The sequence below is a fragment of the Tachypleus tridentatus genome, chromosome 7, assembly GCF_004210375.1.
Source record: "Tachypleus tridentatus isolate NWPU-2018 chromosome 7, ASM421037v1, whole genome shotgun sequence".
NCBI lineage: Eukaryota > Metazoa > Arthropoda > Merostomata > Xiphosura > Limulidae > Tachypleus > Tachypleus tridentatus.
In genome coordinates, this window is record NC_134831.1 from 155,698,056 (window position 1) to 155,722,953 (window position 24,898).

General features: G+C 32.3%; 1 protein-coding gene across 9 annotated transcripts in view; it reads right to left on the reverse strand.

Annotated features, from left to right (window-relative positions):
• Positions 1–24,898, reverse strand: part of Cdc2rk (cyclin-dependent kinase 10) — a 124,450-nt gene that overhangs the window by 96,648 nt on the left and 2,904 nt on the right. For 7 of the 9 annotated variants that reach the window (XR_013031642.1, XM_076514923.1, XM_076514918.1 and 4 more), the window contains exons 2-3: positions 17,459–17,552; positions 11,728–11,800 (exon numbers count right to left, since the gene is read on the reverse strand). Coding sequence is in view for 6 of the 9 variants with exons in the window: in XM_076514923.1 (XP_076371038.1) it covers positions 11,728–11,800; positions 17,459–17,542 (157 nt within the window). In the remaining 3 variants the exon portion in view is untranslated. Of the gene's footprint in view, positions 1–7,385; positions 7,498–11,727; positions 11,801–17,458; positions 17,553–24,898 lie in introns of those variants that run through there. The other 2 variants (XM_076514925.1, XM_076514924.1) reach the window with 2 other exon arrangements.

Here is a 24,898-nt window from a genome sequence, read left to right on the forward strand (position 1 = left end):
CATCACCTAGCTTAAAGCTTCCAAATTTTCTATATATGTGTAACATTATTGCTATTAGAGGACTAGAGATTTCTACATTATGTCATGTTATAAATACGTACAGACAGAATAAAGCAATTTAAATAAGAGATAATTAGACACATCAATTTGCAGTTTAGCCATGATGGGTGACTTTTAAAGATGTTAAGATAGAAGAAAGTTAGCTAGTAGAGGTAAACATGAAGTTAGTTGGCATGTTTATTTCTATAGAGTACTGTAACAACAAAGATGGGAAAAATAACTTATCTTGTCAATTTGATTCTAAATTAACTGTGTGGACTTTTGATTAAAAAAAGGGAGACAGTTGTTTAAAGTTCTTGATACAACTGTGGTAACAAACAAAATAAGTTAGTGAAAGTTATCTGTATGATTGTTAACTTAATCTTAATGGGTGATATTTTGAAGCCAGTTTCATTGTTTAAAGGAGTCAAGAAGAAGAATTTGTCTTGTCAGTGTATTCTAAGATAACTGACCCCATCAGTGTGGACTTTGATGAAAAGAAGATAATTATTTAAAAAAGGTCTGGATACAACTGTGGTAACCCACAGAAAAACATAAGTGAACTTATCACAGATTATATAGTAATAAACATAACATAAAAAATAATACACCTTGTCAATTGGATTTTGAAGTATTTAAATCAGCCTGTGTAGACTTGTGATAAGAAAAGGAGAATTATTTAGAGTTAGATACAACTCTTATATCCTATAAAAACTTTTTGTACATACATTTAACTTGTTTTGAATATATTATTTTAAAACAACTTGATTGTATGCTGTCCATTTATTTTCAATTTATTGCCAACAAGTCAGAAACACCTACTGTAAAAGAATCCCAGCCCACTTATACTAAAACCCTGATTTAAGAATAAAAAAATACATACTTTCTTATTGTTTTAGTTTAGTTACAGATATTACCTTTGGTACCATATATCACTTGAAAAACATAAGCACAGTACACAATTAAAATTATTTCTTTTTAATAGACACAATTTACATTTTATGGAATGATAAAATCCTATTTTGAGATTTTTAAAATAATCAACTATAATATAAAAGTTCAAATCTGGAACAGTACTTTAATGACCTCTTATAAAATTCATTTCCTAAAGTGATTTCCCAAGAATTCAAAGATGATAATGTATTATACTAAATATATCAAAATTAAGGTTATTTTTCTGAATTTACATGCCTTTACAAAAGTTCCTATCAAATGTCATCCACTAGTTTTATTTTTGGAATGAAATATAACAAAACTGACATTACTCATATGTAAATTACATAGCCTGGTCTAATAGAGATATGTCCAACATGAGCACCCAGGTCTCAAATGGTTTAAAATGCTTATGAATGTTTTTGACTAAAGTTTTAAAAATATCTCACCTATGGTGAAAAATATAAACATTTTAGCACCATCTATTGTATTGTATAAAAAATATCTTACCTAAGGTGAAAAATACAAATATTTTAGAATCACCTATTGTATTCAAAAAATACTTAAGTTGTTTTAGAGATGTACAGTCACTGTTACCTGTTACTTATATGGTGTTATCCTTGACTTAATCCATAATTCTCCGAATACTGTTTTCAAAATCAAAGCGCATGCTTCAAATATATCAAATATACAAAAAAATGAATATATTATTATAAATATACTAACTTAAAATCCCTACTTGACTGAGATTTGAATGAAAGATTTCCACATGATAGTTGAGCACTATAAACCACTGTGACAGGTATTCTTTTTAATCAAATGTTAGAACCAATTCAAATCCCTAATGTAAACTATCATGTTATTATGGTTTGTCCTGATATTATAATATTTTGCTTTAAATTAAATGAATTAATAATTAAAAGAAGTTATAAAAATTCCCTATTCGAATGAGATTCCTACTTGAGACAGAACACCAATCCAATTTGAATACTACCAACAGAAAGTGTGTTGTGAATGGAATGGTTTTTATAAATGTAGAGATACCAAAACTGTGCATGCTACCTCTTCAATGGAGCATCACTATTGTTACTATTATACTATGAAAAATGCAGTGGCACTACTCCTGACATAAATATAGTGACATTACTGCTACTTTAAAATCTGATATTTCTCACAGTATTTTTGTGTGAAAGGGTAATATAAGAATTAAAAAATACAAAGTTATTAGAACATGGTGATACTTTATTTCTACAACAACACTGCATAGACTTCTCAGAACAGCCCATCCATATTTATGAGTGATGAGATGAAAGCAGCTAACAATACAGCCTTTAATATATTCAAAGATAGTACTTCAACACAATGGTAAACAGTAAATAAATATGATGAAAGTAATAACAATACATGAATAAGTTGGCTAATATTAGATAACAAATATTATTTCACACATTACTTGTTCAATTTTAAAGTTGTTTTAAGTTATTTAATTTCAATAGTATAAACTTTTCAAAATTTTTATCCTTCAGTCTAGCTTTTTAGCTTCAAAATGTTTTTCTTGTTGATAAAATGCCCTCTGCAGATGCACAAATGGACAAACAGAAGCAAATGAAGAAAAACGTTAAAATTCATCATTTCTCTACATAAATTTATCATTAATTATTAATGTTAATGCTTTTCAACTGGAAAAGTGTTCTATTTGACTGTAATGTATGAATAAAATTTTTCAAAACTTGTGGTTCAACATAGTTGAAGCATTTCCTCAATAACCAAATCAGTTAAAAGTACATCTATTTTACATTAGGTAACCCTTTCAGCACTTGCAGCAATGAAGTATTCATGAGTTGGTTGTTCTACATTTTTTCCAGTTTTTCTTATATTAGAAGTATGACCCCTATCTTTGCTACTTCAACTGACAGTTTGCTTAACCTGTTTACTGCCATTCCCTTCTTGATGCATGATTCAATATCCTTGAGTTTATGGAAATGTTTGTAATTAATATGTTTAATTAGATTAAAAAGTAATTTCATTGGTACTGTAAATATTATTTTGGGGCAACTACAACTTACACAGCAACACTTTAGGATTACACTTTCACCTCTTACAAGTTCCAATAATCTTGTATGTAAGGCTAGGGGTGGCTGCTTCTACAATTAAACTCAATGGTAAAAGCTTCTGTAACAAAAACATCCTTTTTCTTACTGGGTTTTATTTTACAACATTAGCTAAAGAACATGGCAATGTAACCTTTATATATTGTTGTATTGCCCTTTAAATAGTGTATAACTACTATTTGTGCCATTATAAGTTGTAAATTCACTTTGGGAACATGAGTCTTATGTCACACTATCAAATTACTTTACTCATAAGCTACTTCAAGCTGCTTGTGTGCATTCCTTTAGAAACCTTATTATACTACTATTATTATTTATTTTACCTAACATTCAATAACCTATAGATTTCTATTTTTACATTTTAGTTACTTTCATAATAATAAAAAAAGAATACATGTGAAAAACAAGAAATAAAGTACTTCCTGGACTTTCTTTTATTTTTATCTCTCAGTTCTTTATGACACTTTACCCTACTATTTTGTATTAATGGTAGTAGTGCAATAAAATTTGTATACAGTTAAATAATGCACCAAAGAAGATAGAATAATAACATTCAAACAGCAGACAATGTCCAATAATTACCACAGTTTTTCTGGCTTTCTAACTATGCAACTGAAAACAATGTAATACAATACATTACTTCACAGATAAACACCTTGGTTTTCTATAATAAACATAAGAGAGAACTATTAACAAGTCCTGAAAAAGAGGATGTGACTGGTAGGTGTGGCAATAGCAGTCTTGATATTATATTTGATGGCTCTGTAACCAAACAAAATTAAAGGCTATAAAAATTACACTTTGTCTGAGTAATGATTTGACAGTGAGTAGTTTACATTAAATTTTATACTTTTTGAATGAGTGGTGAATTAAATACAGAAGAGAAGATGCCTACAGAAAAAAAAAGTCACATTTCTCATACTAAGGGGAAATTCAAGAATTTTAATACTGCCTTATAAACTCAAACTTATATTCTATTATAATATGAATTATTAGCCACAATGTTTTGCTATACTAACTGATACAATATAAACAAAATGTAATTTAACTACATTTGAATGTAAGTCACTAACACTCTCATGACAGGCAAGTAATGGAGTCGAGAATCATTCCAACCATAAAAGAGGAACATCAATGTAAAGATGCAAGTCAGGCTCAAGGAAGAGGGAAATATATCTTGAGTTGTGTTGGAATAATCGAGTAGACATGACAGGGTAATACAGAATCACAAGGTCAGATAAGGACAGACAAATTTCTAAACATTTTGCTCAGTTGTGTGATTGTCAGGAGAGCTGAATGTAATTCTGTTTTGCTCTTGTTGGTGTCTCTGATCATTCCCTTAAGCTGGTCCCACTGGACAAGGGCTTCATCAGGCTGTAGTGGAGGGTGAACATTTCAACACTTTCCCTTCCTACCATTGAGTAAGTGCTACTCATAGTATATACAGATACAGACTGTCAACAATGTCAGTGTTCTCTCTCCACCTTCCAATGTTCTCAATTACACTGTTAATGAATGAATCCTCAGCCATTGTCACAGAAATAATTTCATGTTCAATTGATTGGATGTTTGAAAACTTTTAACACTTTGCTGGCTTTCCTCAGACTAACACCTTCAAATGTTTTCAATTTTCCCAGAGAACAGATCGTTGTATCCATCTCGGACTAGATCATTGAGATGTTTACATTACTTTTTCTCAAAGATTAGGGAGGGTTGGGTGATGGATCTCAGAGCATCACACAACTGGATGATGTAGATCATAGAGTGTGATTTCAACTTTCTTTGCAAGTCCATTGTAAATGGCCCCATGTTCAGTTGCACTTTCTCACCCCCAGCATCTATGTTTTCAAGATCCATGACACCACTGAGTAGACATCTCAGAGAGAAGAAACAACCTCCAGGTAAGACAGCCATAAGGTGGGAGATACCTTTTTAAGTTGCTTTGTGTTGCTGTTTTTAAGCCAGGTCTGAACTTCTTCAAGGGATCTTGTATGTATGGTTTGCAGAAGCCTTGTAGAACCTGTACACAATACTAAGGACTTCATTGGTCTTTTGGAACTCTTTGATGTTTTCAAAAATGTCTTTTACAGCAAGGGCTAGGTGATGGTTATAGCAATGTATATTAATCAACACAGGTTTCAGAATTTTCAGTCTTGGTTCAATGTTAGTGTTGCATCCTACCATCATATCACACCCATCACTACTGGAGGCCACAAATGAATCTAATACCACATCTTTCTTAGAAATATTTTTTTATCTCAGCAAATATTGTCTCTGAATTCCCATTGTCTGCTTTGACATCTTTTAGAAAGTCCACATTTGCTTCACCATCATCATCAACATAATTCACACAAAAGGTCCAGATGTTTCTTGTTGGCACTGTTCCTGGCATCATCAGTCATTATCACATAGGCTAGAATTGCACTAACACACACCTTCTCTCTAATATTGGCAGATATAGCTGACAGCAACTCAACAGTTATTGTTTGACTGCTATAGGTAACATGCTTGCCTTGGCTCAGATTTGCAAGAATGGGCTTTTCAATTCTGTTATCACAAAATTAATCAAGTTGTCGTAGACTGTAATGTGTGTGGAATTCCCATTTCACTAGAACGTGTAGTAGTTTGCTAGCACATACAACATCAAATTACTTGGAGTTTAGAGGGATTCTGTCTGAGAATGATTTCTGTACGTTCAGCTATGTATCACTTTATAAGTTCATTGCACTTATAATACTGTTCAGATTCTTGATGGCATACAACTTTGCCAAGACTTAAAACTTTTGCACGCTTTTTCTGTCCATATACTACTACCATTCAAACCAAGTGTGCTATGCCCCTTGCACAGTTTACAAAATATTACAACCACTTGTTTCTTTTCTACTTCTGTTCTATAACCATAGTCTGTTTAAAGTCCACTAGGGATCATACCCAGTCTTGTGTGTTGGTGCAACTTTTGCTAGCTTCATGAGATTCATGAAAATTTGGAGTCAATTGTTCTGCATTGGACAGCTTTTTGAAGGTTAAGTGGCACATAATTTGAGAGCAGCCCTACAGAGACAACATAAAATTATGACATTAGAGGTCCTCTCAGCTTAGTTTCCCTCACTACAAATGGAGAACATATAAGTGTTAATTACAATCAAATCTAATTATTTTCTAATGAAAATATGACTACTTCAAATTCTAGTATCCCCCTAAAACATTCCAGTACAGTAGCTGCAAATACTACCATGAAACAAAATATAAATGTAAATAGTGTAAAAAGCTAATGTTGCAAACACATTTAGGCACACAAAACCAAAGACTGCTTTTCTCTAAGCATTTTTTTTCAAACATAAGTAAGATAATTACAAAATAAAAAAAGTTTTCCAAACATTAAAAAACATCTGTTTGTTTCTGCCTAAATGATACAAACACTTTCAACTATTCAAAGAAAATATGTAAAAATACATCAAGGATTTTGGTATAAAATACTTTTCAGTAAAGCCATCTTTAAAAATATATATATTTTGTTTGCTGTCCTCTAAACGACTCTCTAAAATACCCTGATTTGATTTTTTTTTCAACCCTTAGGAATAAAAACAAAAAGTATGTGTTAAAGTTATTGGCAGTTGATGAAAGAACCCTAACCTTCCTACCCACTAAAAATGCTCAATAGAGGAACAAAAAGCAGACATATTTTAAACTAGCTTAGGCTTTATCTAATTGACCAAAGTGTGTTTTAATTAATAAACAACAATTAGATCTATTCATATATAATTTACATAGCATTTTTGCCTATTGTTGATGCAAATCTACCTAAAAATGGTCTCAAAAAACATTTATTTTGTTAATCACTAAAATTGTAGTAGCTTTAAAAGTTTATGTATTATCCTTCCAAAGCAAAACAGCAACAAATATTTTAAAATAATAATTGTAAATTATCTTGATAAAATTTTGTAGAATGGAGAGCAACTGCATGTTGCATCAACACAAGTGTAGAGGACAACATTTTGAAAGTCTTCCGCCTTTAGTCTTCAAGTTGCCATCGTCCATTTTACAGAGTTTCATCATGAATACTCTGCCTAAACAATTTATCAAAGAATATAAATTACCTTGCTTTTCCCTTTGAGAAAAAGTTGAATGCAGTAGTTTAACTTGGCAATCTTAGCCTTCCTATTTTCAAGCTGCTTTAACTTCCTTTTAACAGATGGCATGATGTCTTACCAACATTTAAGAGTTTTATGCAACTATGAATCAATACAATGCTCTCAAAATAAATTTGTATCACTACAGTTAGCAAGCACTTTGACAACTTACACTCAGCACACTCTACTAGAGGTGAGGTAACCAGGCACTTCAGACAACTCCACTTTTGACACAATTGGCATCTTTAAGTCTGATTCAGAATACATTACCACTTTCAAATTCCTTTTGTAACCAGAAAACTACTTAAGGAGGTTGAAATGTTGTTACTTCTTTCCTGCATCAAACAAAAGTTTTGTATACCTCTATCAGTCATTCATTCTTTAAATAAATAACATGCACCTTACAGATTATAATGCATAAGAAAAACAGCAGCAAGGTGCAGAGGGTGGTCAACAGATAGGTTAAAAAGAGCAGCAATGGAGAGAAAAACAAAAAGCAGCAGGGTGGCTCACCCCACTATCACACTTTAAATGTGATATTAAAGTTGGCTTTATAGTCCTGGCCTATACTGTGTAGGCCAGTATAGTATAAATGTGCATTACTCACCAAAAGATCCTAGCAGCAATGGACCCATGTTTGGAAAGAGAGAGGACTGTAAATAAACATGGAAAATATGAGGTTAAGTCTCTTCCAAAACCTCACAGGAGACTGGTAGATAACTCTGGCTAGGAGATGCATGGCAGACAAGAATTTAAGGGTAGAGGTTAGTGTCAGCCAGAGTCTGGAAAGATTGGGTTTGAGAGAACCTAACTGGATAATAAGGACTGGCCCCCCAAATCTGCAAATAATCCAGAGGTTATGAGCCTAGAAAAGAAAAGTTTGCTTGGTAATAAAAAAATTTTAAAAAATTTGAAAATCTAGGTGGATGGAACTTGCTGGATCCTGCATGAAATTATACCTGAAACTGGTCAGATATCCAAAAAGAAGAGAAAAAAAAACAAGGTGTGTAAAAGGAAAGGAGCAGGGTCTTATAAGATGAGGACACAGACAAAAAGTAACACACCTGTGGAATTACGCCTAAAAAGGATGAAGTCCTGGTAGCTTCCGCAGGTGACACATGGGAATGCACAGCAAGAATGGGGGAGAAAAAAAAAGATCTCTATATTTTCATTGTCAAAACTATACTCCTTCAGAAAAGATCTTATCCAAGTTCAGGAGAAGGTGGTCACATTATGTAATTTTCAAGACCTATTCAATTAAAAGTGTAGAATCTAACACTAGAGATATGATAGATGAAACAGTGGTAGTAATGACAATGCCAACAGTGACATGAAATTCAGAATTCTTGGTTGAACTGCAATTATTCCACAAAAAATAAAGAATACAGAAAAAACACCGAACTTTACTTTAATTTAAAACCATAAGTGAAATGTTTAATGTCTTCTAAAAGAAACTACTACTTCAAGAAACAAAGCAAAAAACAAATGATTTGAAAAGTTAAAAACATGAGCAAAATTGTGTAGCATACAAACACAACTGTACCTAAATAAGAAGTGAATTTTAAGCCGAACAGTACAGAGGGAGTAATTATGTCAGAAAAGTGTGCTGTGCTCCTACTGATGGTGGAGGGTTGCTGCATGCTCATTTGAAAATGAAGACACAGTAGTACCACAATGAATGGGGTTGGTGGGAGTTTCAAAGTCAGTAGCATATGAAGAAGGCTGCACTGAACAACAGAAGTTAGTATGTAAAAAGAGGTAAGAAACTGCATCAGAAACAGAATCCCACCAGAGCTTGACATGATTCTGGGTTTAGTAACCACTGTGTTAAAGGTTTATCAACAATACACACAAGCCATCTAAATGTTAAAATATTTAATTACGTTAAATTAAAATACATTACAAACTTCTATACATTTTTCCCCATTTTTATATGTTAAAAAATCTAAGTCTTTTAAAATTTATAACCATAATGCTTAATTGTTGCTTAATTGGAATTCTGCACTAATACACAGTATAATATCTTTGATGTTTAAAAACAAAACAAAAAACATTACAATAGATATCTTCTTGTTCATTGTTAAGATATTACATGAAATTATTTCTGTCCATTTCTTCACTCTTCCCAACTTTAATGTTGAATATTACATGACCTATCATATCTCTTTTTTATTACAACTTGACATTATATACAACTTTAACTAGAAAAGCCCTAATCTGTCAGCTTCAGTCTTGAACTTTACTTGTATTTTATTCTTTAATAAAAATGCAATTCCAAAAATAACCTATCTCTACACTACTGTTTTGCAAAAAATCCTAATACACACACACACGAATATGGAACTAAATGAAAAATAGAGAGAGGTTTTCAACTATGAGAAAAAGAGTTAAATTGTTATGTGACACTAATCATAAAGATAAAGCAGCATGGTCCTGAGCTGCCAAGCTTAAGAACATTTGGTTCATCCAATATCAGGTCAAAATTTTAGGTTTCCCTAATTTTTCCAGACAAAATGCATTTTTCCATGAGACTAATTATCTTCTAATTAAAAAAAGAATACATATTAATAAACAGTATGCCCACAATGAGAAAGAGTATACAATATGATACTATAATTAATGACCTTCTGAAAATAACTTTCAGTCCTGACAAAAAAATATATATATATTATTTAGCCTCCATAACAATACTTATAGTCAACCCTTAACATCTCTAGGTCTTAAATATTTGTAAGCTTGTTTTTATTTTTCTTCATTAAAATTTGCTGGATATGGCACTCTGTAGTGTTATTTATTTTCCCTACATTTTATGAAATATGTTGATATTCTTACAGACTAAACCTTTTTGGAGAAGATAACTAAATAAAAATATGAAATAAAAGAATGCAAAAGAACTAATATATACTAGTAAAGAAAACAACATTAATTACTAATGCAGCAAAAAATCAGTATTTAAGGAATTAACAACAATCTATAAGTAGTACTGTGATCACAGTTGGTTGAGAAAATAAGCCAAAGTATCTGAACTTAAGAAAATTTAAAACAGAAATAATATCTCTTTTGTTTAGTTAGCTTGCTTATGTTCATTCAGTATTTTTCTGAAGAAGTCGTCACAGCAACAAAGTTTAATCAATATTCAGTCCGAAATTTTGAAACTTTATGTAGTTTTTAGTTTATCTGCTATATCAATTTAAGTTTTTGTGTTTTGGTTCTCAGAGCATCCAACTTCACAACAAATTGATTTTTCTCTTCTGCCTCTATGAAGAGATTATTAACCTCCTTATGGAAACTATAAACAGTTGATTTTTTTTTTCTTATCTGCAAATCATGAAGCTTACCTTTTAAGAAAATAAACAAAAAAACAAATCTTTTTGTACACTGTTCTTTCTTCATTTTCTCTTCATCATGGTACATCTGGTATTTCATCCTAACACTTCTAAAATGATGTACTGTTTACTTGTTGACTAGAATAAAGTCAAGATCCCACTGCATCTTTAATACTTTTGTGTACCTTTCTAAAAGCAACAAGGTCTTCCTAATTGACATGTCATCAAGCATATCCCTATTTGTAAAAAACACTCTTCCTGTTGCAGGCTGATCGTGACACGAGGTCAATAACATTGAGAATAAAATCCATAACTCTTTAAAAAGGTTTTGTTTGGCCCAAGAACACAATGGTATACTGAAGTTAAAACATGAACCTACCTTAGAGTCGTAAAAAAGACACATCACAGGAATTTAGATATACAAGAACCATGTTCACATAGCTGAAAAGAATAACTTTTAAAAACAGCATTCACCAATAACAAATATGATCATATGCAAAAATTTGGACAACTCACAGTCATACTCGCTGTCATGCAGCATTGCAAATATAGTCCAGAACATGCCATAAATATCATTCCAGAGTTTATAACTATTGCAGTTCTTATACCTTTAATTGTAAGGTAAATGAAAAAATGAACATTGTATAATATCTGGTTAGTATACTGACACCACTATATTATAAGAAAATAGCACACCTACATAAAGATGCCACTAAACTAAAATCAATCAAAATAAAGCAAGCCATTTCTTCCACAAGAGGTAATTATAAATGGGAATTCATGTTATACCATCTTCTAATGCTTTCCATGGAGAATGTTCCTGTAAGTTGGTCATATGGACTTTAGAAAAAATACAGAAGTAGGCAATATGAACCAGTCTATGACTCAGAACTTCCTGCAATGGAAATTACTATGCAAATCAATAGTCCATAACCTGAGATATTAAATCCAAAATCATCAGCAATGGAATATAGGACTAAAAGAAAGATCTGTGCACTCATTTTTAATAATATAAGAGCTCACAAGCACCTTTCATCTTTGCAAATTAACCCAGGAAAATAATTATGCTAGTGATATATTCTCATATTTGAAAAGAAAAATTTGTAAGTCATATTTTCAAAATAAGCTTGTAAACTACAATACCCTATTTTATTGAAACATTAAATAAATATTTGCAAAAGTACTTACAAACTATTCCATAAGTACCTTCTCCTATTCTATTTAACTTTTCAAATTCTGTAACAGGTCGACATCGTCCTTGCTGAAAGTAAACAGTAATTGCATAAAACTATGGTAAATGTTCCATTACTTAATTTTTATATTCACATTTAGAATGTGTGTAGCTTCACTCAATTTAAGAAACAAGTGAGTATGTAAAGAACTTTTCTAAACAACAACAGCTTAGTTTTACAAAACTATGCAGCAGGGTTTCACTTCACACAAAAGAACTTTTTAGAAAACAAAAATAAAATTATATTGGGTATGTTAAAAAAATTAAAAGCAAAATTAAGATATATCAGAGAATCTCTGCTTTCCACTTACAACATAAAGAGTTGATTCAATAAGTTATAATTGCAAAATGTAAACATCATAGAGCTGCAAGCAATGTCTTTTTACATTATTTTAACTATTTTCTAAGCAACTTCCTGATGAATTGATGAAATTTAGTCAATTGGCAAAAATTATTCTAGATTTTAATCATTAAATAATACATTCAAATATAACAGTTCTAGCTAAAGCTATTAACAAGAGAACATGGTTTCATTTTAAGGAAATTCCTTGGTTGTCTTTTAAACAATTTGACCTGTATCAGAGGTTTTCCAGAAGGATGTATTGGTTTTCAACAAACAACAATTTTGGCCAAACATGTTCATTGTTTATATTCTAGCCAGTTTGACTTGCCCACCAAATACAGCCTGTGATAAAACTAAACTTGCGTTAAAACTCTCACAAGTACAACTACACCATGGGCTCAAACATGGATAAAGGAAGATAATAAAATATCATATTAATGTAACACAATCCAAAAGTACTGGATGCTTAGGTGCCCAATGTAACCAGAAAGAATGGATCAAAATGGTAAGGACATGGGAAAAAAGAAAGAGACCCTGCATTAACTATATATAATTACACACATACACAATGCCCTGGTGCTGCACACATGTACACACACACACACACACACACACACACACTGCTGACAAGTAATATTGTTTATATTTATAGTTTGTGTTTACCTGGAGAGAGGCAAAGCTAGCTTTATTTTATTCAATATTATTCCATTTCATTTCTGATACAACTTTCATATATTTTGTCTGCAGTTATCATTATTATCTTGTTTAAAATTTGGAATGACTACGACTTATAGCACAAAAATACAAATGTTTAGTCTAAGTAGCTTAAGTCTCATAACATTTATATATCCATATATGTATTTATATTTATTATTACATTGACCTTCCAGTCATGCCTGGCTAATGTTAGATTCCTTGTACTGATGCAATGCACGTGCACTTATGTTACATATCCAATAATATGCAACTGACCTTTAGTCTTCCCTGTCTTGGCCATATTATGGTGGACCAGTAATTTGTAATATATGTAGTCATATTTCAATTACTATATATTAAACATATTATTACTATTTAGAAATAAGTTATTAAACTTCTTTTTCTTAAAATACAGAACAATAAATAAGGAAGTAAAGCAAACAATTGTCTCATCTAGCTATGACCTTTGAACACAGTTGCTGTTAGACATAGGTTGATAAGCTTTTAAAAATTTTGAACATGCAAGATATGAAACAAAATATTTGTTTAAAGTTTTACTTATACAGTTAAGTAACCAAAAAGTCATAAATTACTATGTCAATACCACAGAATATCACTATAATTTATCAAGTTTAATAATGAAGTTGTATTTAAGTTTAAAAACATAAGAAACTTGGAGCAGACTAGACACAACCTACTGCCTTGCAATCTTAGTTCAAAAGGAATATAGTAGCCTTTTAATAGATTGAAATAGCTAATAAAATCATGAGTAAGAGGATATTCTAAGCTATTCTATTGGTTATTCACATCATATATTGAAATAAGTGTATATAAGAAATCATTTCCAAAAATGGAGAGGTGAACACGGCCATTGCATTTGATTTAGTATATAAGCCATATCTCCGCAAAATAAAAAGATGCAAGGTTCTTATTTTACATTCTAGTTTGTTAACATTGATAATTTCAGTTCCTAATTTGTACGAAAGTACAGACTTAGTATTTGGACATCACAAACATCTAAATTTAAACAGTTCTGCATTTAACATACCACATAACTCATTAAAATCTATATTTAGATGTGTTCTTTTAATATTTACTTTTAATTTAGATATTATCCCACATATAATATTAAAGTTTGAATTATAATCTACAATTTGATTTCAAACTTATTAGCATAAAATAGTATTACACTGAAATTTTGAATGCAAGTTAACAATCACAACAACATGGCCTTTGATGCCTGACCTTTCACAAAAGGATTAATGAGTATAATCTTTGAAGTTACAGCAGAATAAAAGCCTAAGTATAGCACAATAATTTGCATATTTGTAAGGTTGAAGTTAAATTTATTAATAGATAGATACATTACTTTAAAAGTTTCATTCTTCTTAGATTTATATATAGATTTAAACTTAATATTCATCTGTTAATTACATTGCTTATTTTCATTTTTAATTACTGTTGGAATAAAATTAAAAAAGAAAAACACATTTGGTAAATAGTTGGATATTGTGTTTAAATCTTTAAACAAACCTAAGAAACATGAAACTTTTGAAATACCACCACTATCCCCCTATGTATCTACCATTAATACTAGTGGCACCATTTGCTCCAAAAGAACTTATCTTACCACTAATATGTACACTCCAAGCAAATTATTGGATGTGTTTAAGATTCCTCGTGCATGGCAGAGATTTAATTCACTACTACACCTAGAGTGCAGAATTACATTATCTCTCCCAGCTACACATGTTCCAGTCACTTAAAAATACAAATGTAATTTACATTCTGAACCCCCTTTCTGAGTATCACTGCTTTTTATCAATTATGATAGCAAGAAATTTAGCACAAGCTGTACCATTATCATACAATATTAGTATATCCAAACCACTCTTCTCATAAGAACCATAAAGTTAAATTTAATAATTCTCTTACTTCTATCATTTAAGCAGCATTGAATCTAACTTTTAATTCCTATGATCTTTTTCCTGCGCTGATTTCAGTAAAATGTAATGAATGTGTTTTCTGATGGATAAATAGTTCCCTAAAACAGACCCTTACTCAAAACAGTATCATAGTCTACTGTACACTTATCCATGTCCACACTACACATTTAATGTTGACTCTGATCCTTGGCCAAAATCATTGGTAAATTCTCCAACTATAAACTCAAAAATCTTACCACCAACAAAAATATCTTTTGGTTCATTTTTTTTAATTTAAAGAATATTGTACTTTATACAAGAGAAATGTTGGTACAATCCACCAAAGGGACTACAAAATATTAGGAAATGTTTGCTTTTGTAATAAGCTAAAAAGATTGTTTATGTTACTAAACTTTCTATCATGGATATACAGCATGTAAATTTTGTATGGAATTCAACTGAGCATGAATGACTGTGTATAGTAACTATACAGTGTACACACTTCAGTTAGTTACATAAAACTTTTTTTTTGTACAAGTTACAGCTTTTACAGTAAGTAAGACTTAATTTTAAAACAAGCACAACAGTTTGATCACCAATGTGATCAATTCTCAAGTACAAAGTTTTACTAGTGAAAAACATTTACTATTTAAAATCAACATTCAAGCAATGAAAAAAAAATATATCAGTAAATAAACTCAAAACAAAAGTATTACCACAAATTGTATTGTGTGATGTTTGTATCTATACATATCAACAGCCAGGAACTTCCAACAAAAATAAACACCAACAACACAGACATTTAGTGCAATTAATTTCTAATACAGATGCTTATAACAATAAAACTAACATAGTTGTCTCAACTTCTTACTGGTAATCATTTGTTCAAAACTAAAACACTCACAAAAAAAATCAAAACTACAAATTTTCATCATTAATCATCACAGTGGAAATACTATCTCCCTTTTGATTACACACACATAAACCTAATGCCAATGTTTCACAGACCTGACTAATTGTGTCTGGAAATTAAGAGAGACCTAGTCACCAAGAAAAAGCATGAAAATTCCAAATATTATACAGAGCATAACTTTATGTAGCTCTGATCATTCTAAAACAGAATAACAATAAATAAAATGAGACTAGCTTTGTCTCTCTCCAGGTCAATGCAATGTAGGAGTATGAATAACAATACATAACAGCAGTGTATGCACTCAGGCATTGTGTACATATTATGGTATAGTGGTATGTTTGAGTCTAGTCTTATACATGCTGTAACTGTACTTGGCAAACAGACCAGGATAGTTAGAATGAAAACATTGAACGTGATTAGCCAAACTTACTGTCTGTTTAAGTTTTATAGGTCTTTGATTGTTTGTTTCCTTAAAATGCTATGTGTTATTAGTATGGTCTTGGCTCATTTTTCTGCAAAAGATTTTGGACAATTAAGAATCACAAATTAATTGAAAAAGATGTCTAACTGCCAACTAAACCTTAATTGTACTTTTTAAAAATAAATAAGACATAAAAACATCAAATTTCTTGTAACTGCATCTTTTTAGGATATTTTTACATAAATATTTTTGTAATTGTACCTTTTTTGAAGATTTGTGTATTTTTCTTGAACAACCAATACAACCTTCCAGACAACCTGGAAATTTCTTTAAAATTGAGCACTGTTATTTTTCTTATATTACTTAATAAGTTTCTAATTTTTACATTTACTTTTCATACAATAATTAAAAATTATGCAAGAGAACCAAAAACATAGTTCTTACCTGGGTCATCTATACTTTTGCTGTCAATTGTCAATGACATTTTAACCCCAATTTTGTAATTAATAATACTATTATACTAAATAATTATTTCCTTAAACAAATACACAGAATAATAACACAAAAAACAGACAATATCCTCTAACTATCATAATGTTTTTGGTTTTCTAACTGTGCAATAAGGATCATTGAAATTTCAGCTAAACCTATCAATGTATTTCTTGTGAAAATACAGTTTGAACTGGAAGTGAAATAGACAATTTTCTATACAGTAAATAATGTTAATATAAATCATTTGATAGACTAAATTATTACCTTCTATTGGTTATAAATAATATAGTCTTAAATGTCAGAGAGAATTATTGAAAATCTGTATAAGAGAGGATATAACATGTAGGCACAGCAAGTAGGTTTAGTTTTCTAGTTTATGGCTCTGTGAACAAAGATTGAAGATTATAAAAATTATGCTTTGCCTGAGTAATAATTATTATAGAAAGTAATTTACACTAAATTCTATACTCTCAGAGGGTAGTAAATAAATTAGAAAATAAGGAAGACATGCACAGCAAAAGTCACAATTCTTATATCTGGAGTGATTAAGGTTTTTTTAGATATTTCATCAGAAAATTAAGAATTTAAAACTAACATATTTAAAATTGATTTACTACTTATGTGTGGATGCCACATTTACTCATATACTGTGATGACAGTGGAGTTAAACTGAATTTAAATGCAACTCTTTAAGAAGTTGTTGCATATGTACTTTGACCTGCCTGGGAAAGATGGTTAATATATATATGCATATATATATATGCACACATCAAAGCAACTTTTCTGTATTTTAAAATGATAAAAGATCTTAATAATACTGACATACTCTGGCTAACAAAGTTTCAAGCATGAACGAATTATATAGTCCAGTTTTCAAATGTTAACAGATATTACTCACTATATCATGTTTAGGAATTTCAAACAACTCTCCACTCGTAAAAGATGCTAGAACAGGTTTCTGATGTGATAATGGTGCTGACATTGGTTTTTACCTATAAATAATAAACAAGAATTAAAAAAAGAAAATGATGCAATGATTTATTCATAAATTTATCTCATTCAACATTATTTTCATTTGAAGTAATTTCGTTGGTTAGAAAGAATAAAATATTAAATCAAAGAGTGCTAAAATGAGAAAACAGCAAAGAAGTACAACATATAAATGCAAGTTATATACTCCAAGAAATAAAGTAAATGCAGTGAATATGAAAGTCTAATATATGAAATAATTGAAATAATGACAATACATAACTTAAAATATACAACTACCATCAAAAATATATTACTGTATCAGAATGTTCTAAAAATGCCTACAAAATTTGTCAGAAAGAAGGATTAAAATAAATCAATGACCATAATTTTAAGCTGTGTCAAATGGGATAAAAGCTTGACATAAGGTATTGGGACAACACTGTTCTATCTCAGCTGTTTCACACTTTAAACAAAATTAACTTGGAAAAAAAATAACTTAAAAGATTATCTTATGATTTATATACTTACTAAACTTTTTCTTAAACTCATTTAAGTTTACCACCTCTAACATCTGAAGGTAACCCATTCCAAAGACCAACCACCATTAGAAAAACAAACTTGTCTTTGCAGAATGACTCCTACCCTCCAAGATTTATACTTATGTCCCCAATCTTAAACACCTCAATGAGATCAGCCAAATCTTTTCTTGAAAAGAAAACAATTTGAAAAAGTTCAGCCTCTTCTTGTATGACAACCCCTCCATCCCAGGCACCATTCTAGTAACCTTTCTCTGAACCCTTTCCAACAAAATGTCTTTCCTAAGATACGAAGCCCAAGAGAGCACAATACTTCAAATGTGGCCTAACCAATGAAACTAGAACCTTAAAGCTTTAGGGTTGTATTCAATATTTCTGTGGATACAACCTAAAATCCTATTTATTCTACCACAAATAACAAGCACACTGTTTGGCTGACTTTAGACATTGATCAGCTTTTACATCAAGATCCTTTCCTTTTGTAACACTATTAAAGTTATTCCCAACCAAATTATTCTTATAATTTAAATTATGATAACCCACATCATTAACTTGCATTTACTGTAATTATTGTCCACCATTTATTGCCTAATTCAATAAATAATCTAAATCCCATTCACGGCTAACATCCAAAACCTTAATATTATCATCAAATTAAAGTAATGTTTTGACTATTCCTTCATCTATATCATTGATGTAAATAAAAAAGAGCAATTGTCCTAAAGACAGAGCCCTGAAGTTTTCCACTTGTGACATTAACCCTTTTGCTACAGACTCAGTATAATATACACTATACATTTGCATACCTTAAGTATTTGCATTATAGCTTTAGATACAAGTGTATACCTTCACAAGATCTGGTAGACTTTAAGTAAAGAGTACAAGTATTTTGTATTCAAAAAATCAAATTGTTAACGAAATATTTCAACCAAAGATGTGTTTGTGAAAATAAAGTCTGTTTTGTTACTAATAAGAGTGCAAAGTAATTTTGTTCTATTAATAAAAAAACTATTATTCGTCCCAAAAATCTCAAATATTATTTACATAATCTCAAACCTCCTAAATACATTTAACTGTTTGTTTTCAGAGAGACTATATATGTTATTTTCTATACTATAACTATATGAGGTCTGTCACTTAACCAATCTTGTAACCATTGTAAAAAAATTGGGAAATAAATATAAATCATACTTTTTTCATGCTAAAATGACTACATATAATAACACAAAAATACAAATATTTAGTCTAAGTAGCTTAAGTTTCATAATGTTTCCACTCATGCCTAGCTAAAATTACAACACTTGAATTGATGAGGTACATGTGCATTCACCATAACACATCCAGTAATATGACACTGACCTTCGGTGTTCCCTGTCTTGGTTATGTTTTAGTGCAATAATATTTTGTAATATACAGTCACATTTCAATTATTATACATTGCACTTTGTAACAAAATTTTTATTTTTCTTGTTCGTGGGCATAAAGTGTTGTTTCCCAATTGCTTATGCCTAAAGTAAATGGAAAAAAAAAGACCTATTTTTCTCTTCGAAACTTTGCTTTTGTGACCTGGATAATGAAATTTTTAAACTTACCTATTTTCCAGAACATTCCAGGTAGATTCAGTGCTGAGTAACTGAAAGAATTTTCTCGCCCCAGTGCCACACTGCCCTGAGCTCCCTGTACCCACTGCTAGAGAAAGCAGCCATCCTCAGAAGAAAGCAGCAAATCAGAAGAGGAGGCAGACATTGAAGATACAGATTACAATTTCAGAGGTGCAACTGGTGAAAAAAACCTATACTACCCCAACCAAAGAAACTTGATCAGAGATCTTGGTCTAACAACTTCGAATGCCGAGCTTTTGACATCTAGGCTCAAGGAGTGGGATTTGTTAGATGAAATTGAGCAAGTAGCAAGTCAGAGGAAGTGTCACTGACACTTTTCAAGCTTCTTAACTCATCAAGATTGGCTCTGCTTCTGCCACAACCTATCTGGTCTATGTGAGGCAACTGAAATTGCCTGTAACCCAAATGAGTGGCACCTCTTCATTGATAGCTCATCCAGAAATCTCAAAGCTGTGCTTCTCCATAACAGGAATAAGTATCTGCTTCTTCCCCTGGCTCATTCGGTGCACCTCAGAGGGGAATACAACAGCGTCAAGACCTTGCTAGAAGCTTTGAAGTATGATGAGTATAGCTGGGAGGTTATCGGAGACTTCAAAATGGTGGCATTCCTAATTGGTATCCAGGAAGGCTTTATCAAGTTTCCCTGTTATCTTTGCCTTTGAGACAGCAGGGACACTGCAGCACACTACAACAGGAAGCACTGGCCACAACAAACCAAGTTCTCTGTGGGGAGGCATAATGTCAAGTGTGAGCCACTAGTGGACCTCCAGAAGGCATTGTTCCCACCATTGCACATAAAATTGGGTTTTATGAAACAATTTGTCACAGCACTTTATAAGGAGTCTGCAGTCTTCAAATTCCTTCAAGACTTCTTCCCTAAACTGTCTAAGGCAAAGGTCAAAGCTGGTGTCTTCGTTGGACATCAAATAAAGAAAATCCTGGAGTGCATAGAATTCTCCAAGAAGCTCAGTAGAAAGGAAAAAAAAGGCTTGGGGCAGCTTTGTCACAGTGGTTTTAGGGCTTCTTGGGCAATCACAAGGCCAAAAATTATGTGGAATTGGTTGAAGCTCTGGTGAAGAATTACGACAAAATGGGCTGCAGGATGTCCCTGAAAGTCCATATCCTTGATGCTCATCTTCATAAATTCTAGGAAAACATGGGAGCATACTCAGAGGAGCAAGGTGAGTGCTTCCACCAAGATATACTGGACTTTAAACACCACAACCAAGAAGCATATAATGAAAACATAATGAGAGACTATATTTGGGGACTGATATGTGAAGGTGATTTACATTACAGTCGCAAATCTCAAAAAGCTACTCACTTCCAAACAGCTTTGTTCATTTTTGTATAACTTTAGTATAAATACATGTAAATCTTGATTTATGTTGTTTTATTCATATGTTACATAAATGAAAATGTGCAAATTTGCCCATTTTTACATAGAAAATAGGTTACTTTCTAAATTTCATTATCCAGGACACAAAAGCAAAGTTTGAAGGGAATAATGGCCATTTTCTGTACTTTTACAACATAAGTAATTAAGAAATAATACATATTATCCAGGAACAAAATTTGTGTTATGTGGTGTTATTACTACTTAAAAAATTATTAAAAACATTATAAAAAGGAAAGAGTTGAATGGGCCATCACATTTTATTCAGTACATAAGTCATATCTCAGCAAAATAAAAAGATTTGATGTTCTTAATTTATATACTAGCTTATCAATATTAGTAATTTGAATTCCTAATTTGTACAAAGCTACAGACTCAGTATTTTAACATCACAAACATCTAATTTTAAACATTGCTGCATTCATCATACCAGGACTCACTAAAATCTATACTTAGATGTGTTCTTTTAGTATTCACTTTTAAACTAAGAAATAAGCTCATATATAATATCAAAGTTTGAATTATAATCTACAATTTGATTCCAAACTTATTGACACAAATTCATAATATAGTATTTCAATAAAATTTTGAATGCAAGTCTACAAACACAACAACATGACCCTCAGCAAAATGGTTAATCCAGTTTGAGTGAACTCCATTTGTGACAAACTTTTGAATTCTTCCATTCAGCCACTCTTCTATCCTATTTATTAACTCATCACTCACACTTATAAAGAGAATTTTTTTTGCAAGCCTTTTATGTGGCACCTTTTCAAATGTTTTCCAAAAATCCAGATACACAAAATCTACATCGTTACTTTCATCTACAAAAGCAGTAACCTTTTCAAAAGAAGGTTATAAGATCTGTAGAGCAAGATTGAATATCTAATAAAATTCTAAACTTTGCTAAATGACTTTGCAAAGCATCTTTTAACAGGACTTTTCACAACTTTTCCCACAACTGATAGACTAACAAGTCTATAATTGCTGAGGCAATTTTCATCACCTCCCTTAAAAAGAGGAATTACATTAGCTAATTTCAATCTTTTGGTACCTGCCCAGACTGACAAACAATAGTAGTAAGTGGTTCACATATTCAATCTATATCTCCTTCAAAACCTTTGAGGAAATATTATCTGGCCTAGAAGCCTTCTCGTTCTTTAAACTTCCCTAATTTTTCTTAATGAGTTCAGAAGCAAGACAGCAAAAAAAGCAATAGAAGATTTGATCTGGAAAAGCTTGTTATCACATTGCTCACTCCAAGTTGACTGCCAACCGGCAAGGAGTTGAACCTTGAATACAGGACTGTAGTCCATGTATGGGACAGGACCAGCTGTATTAGTTACAGAGCAGAAAGACTTAGCTGCAAAGTCAATGAGCTCATTCCTGCAATTACTAACATGGCCTGGTATCCAGAAGAACTGGATAGAAACAGATGACAGAGAAATGAACCAGTCATGTTTTGAATGTCAACAAGAACAGTGTGAGAACTAACATAAAGCAATTCCAGGGTCAATAGAGAGCTAAGCGAGTCAGTATAAATAGCACAGTTCATGTACTGCATAGCTTCTATGTGATCCAGAGCAAGAGAAATGGCATACAATTCAGCAGTTAGCACAGAAACTGTAGAGAGGATTCTGTATACAACAACTGAATCAAAAACATGGCAGAGCCTGCAGAGTTACCTGATTTTGAACCATCTGTATAAATGGAAATTGGAGGATGGTTTGAGAGATAATTGGCAAATAGAAGGCAATACTTCCAAATAGGAGTATCCACCTTTTTCAGACGACTCAAAAAAGGTCACATTTGAGGATGGTAATCAGCCATGGTGTGATGGACTGATCAGTGGATACAGCTAGGTTATCCAAGGACAGACCCAATTCATCCAACTGCACTTGGATATGAAGGCCCAAAGGAACAATGGCAGACTGTCTATTCTGAAAAAACATGGCCCACTGAGGAAAGAAAATACAACCCCAGGTGGGATGCTATAGCATGGACCAAAGTTTTGAAACATACAGTGAAGACAGTTACAAATGGCAAAAGTGGATCATGAGACTCAGTGTACAAACTCTGAAATGGAGAAGTGCAGAAGACCCCTGTGCAGAGCCAAAGCCCATGATGGTGAACAAGGTCTAACATCTTCAAGTCCAAGATCCTGGTAGAGCCCTAGACCAGAGACCCATAGTCCAGTTTTGATCAAATAAGGACACAATAAGATTTTTAGCATAAAACACTAATCCATTCCCCAAGCGGTGGAAGAGATGACACAGAAGATATTCAATGCCCTTGTACACTTGACATGTAATTGCTCGATGTGTGGTATAAAGGTTAGCTTACAGTCAGAGAACTTTGTCTTAGAAACCACTGAAAGCACCTTCTCAGAAATGAAACTCAAGATCTGGGTCAGCAGCAGAAGTGCATTCATGCAGTTTTGGACCAAGAACAAGTAAAACCATTTGCTGTGATCCACTTCAGTAAGTGATTGAGAGAAGTCTGTAGCTGCCATTCAATAAACCTCATGCTTGACAACTGACATGCAATGTGGCATCAACCACAGCCAGTCTCTTTCAAAATGATAGGACAAATGATCACTACCCTGTGGGTTACTGTCAATCCTCCAAGAAAAGTAAGAGAAAAGTGAAGGGGAGCAGATGGAAGGATCAATAGCAGTAAAAGAGTGATTAGGTGCATGAAAATAAGTATAAGAACCAGTATTTAAGAGAGAGAGGTTGTGATCAAAGAGTATGTGCTCTATGGAACAATCCCTCCTATCAATATCAGCACCATCCCAAGGGAGATTATGTCCATTAAAATCCCCAAAATTAAAAAAAGGAGACAGAAACAGTTCAACAAGAGCATCAAGGTCTGATTGATCATAGGTCTCTCCAGAAGACATGTAGAGAGAACAAACAGTGGTGGTACAACCCAAGAAAATAAGGGTGTCTACAGCCTCCAAGGGTGTATCAAGCAACAAAGACAGGGTGAGAGCATGCTGATAAACCAGCAGTGCCAGTCCACCATGCACTCATCCATCACACAACCAGTCATTTCTATATAAAGAAAATTGCCAAAGAGTAACTGTATCAGCATGTTTCAGACACATTTCCTGTAAGGAGAGAAGCACGGGATGGTAAAAAATGAATTAAAACCTTAACGTCATCTATATTTGAATGGAAACCCTGACAGTTCCACTGGATCAGAGTGGCCATTTATATTTACAAGGAGAAGAATGTGGTGGAAAGCCCTTATGTTTTGGTTTAGTTTGTTTTGTTTTGGAGTTTCGCACAAAGCTACTCGAGGGCTATCTGTGCTAGCCGTCCCTAATTTAGCAGTGTAAGACTAGAGGGAAGGCAGCTAGTCATCACCACCCACCGCCAACTCTTGGGCTACTCTTTTACCAACGAATAGTGGGATTAACCGTCACATTATACACCCCCACGGCTGGGAGGGCGAGCATGTTTAGCACGACGCGGGCACGAACCCGCAACCCTCGGATCACGAGTCGCACGCCTTACGCGCTCGGCCATGCCAGGCCCCTTATGTTTTGAACCACATTTTTTTTCTTTATTAGACAAACATCTATTAACCTTCATGGATCCTACCCTGGGTCAGATTGGCAGGTCTTTGTCTGTAAACAAAGATTCTAGCAACTGAGTGAGTGAACAATTAGTTGTTTTACACCAAAATCCAAAGAAAGTGAAATCATGCAATCACTGGAAGGAGTGGTAGGAACAGAGATGGATGTAGACATAGATTATTCAACTTAATTCATTAAGGTTGGGCAAAAAATTCTTCAGATCTTTTTG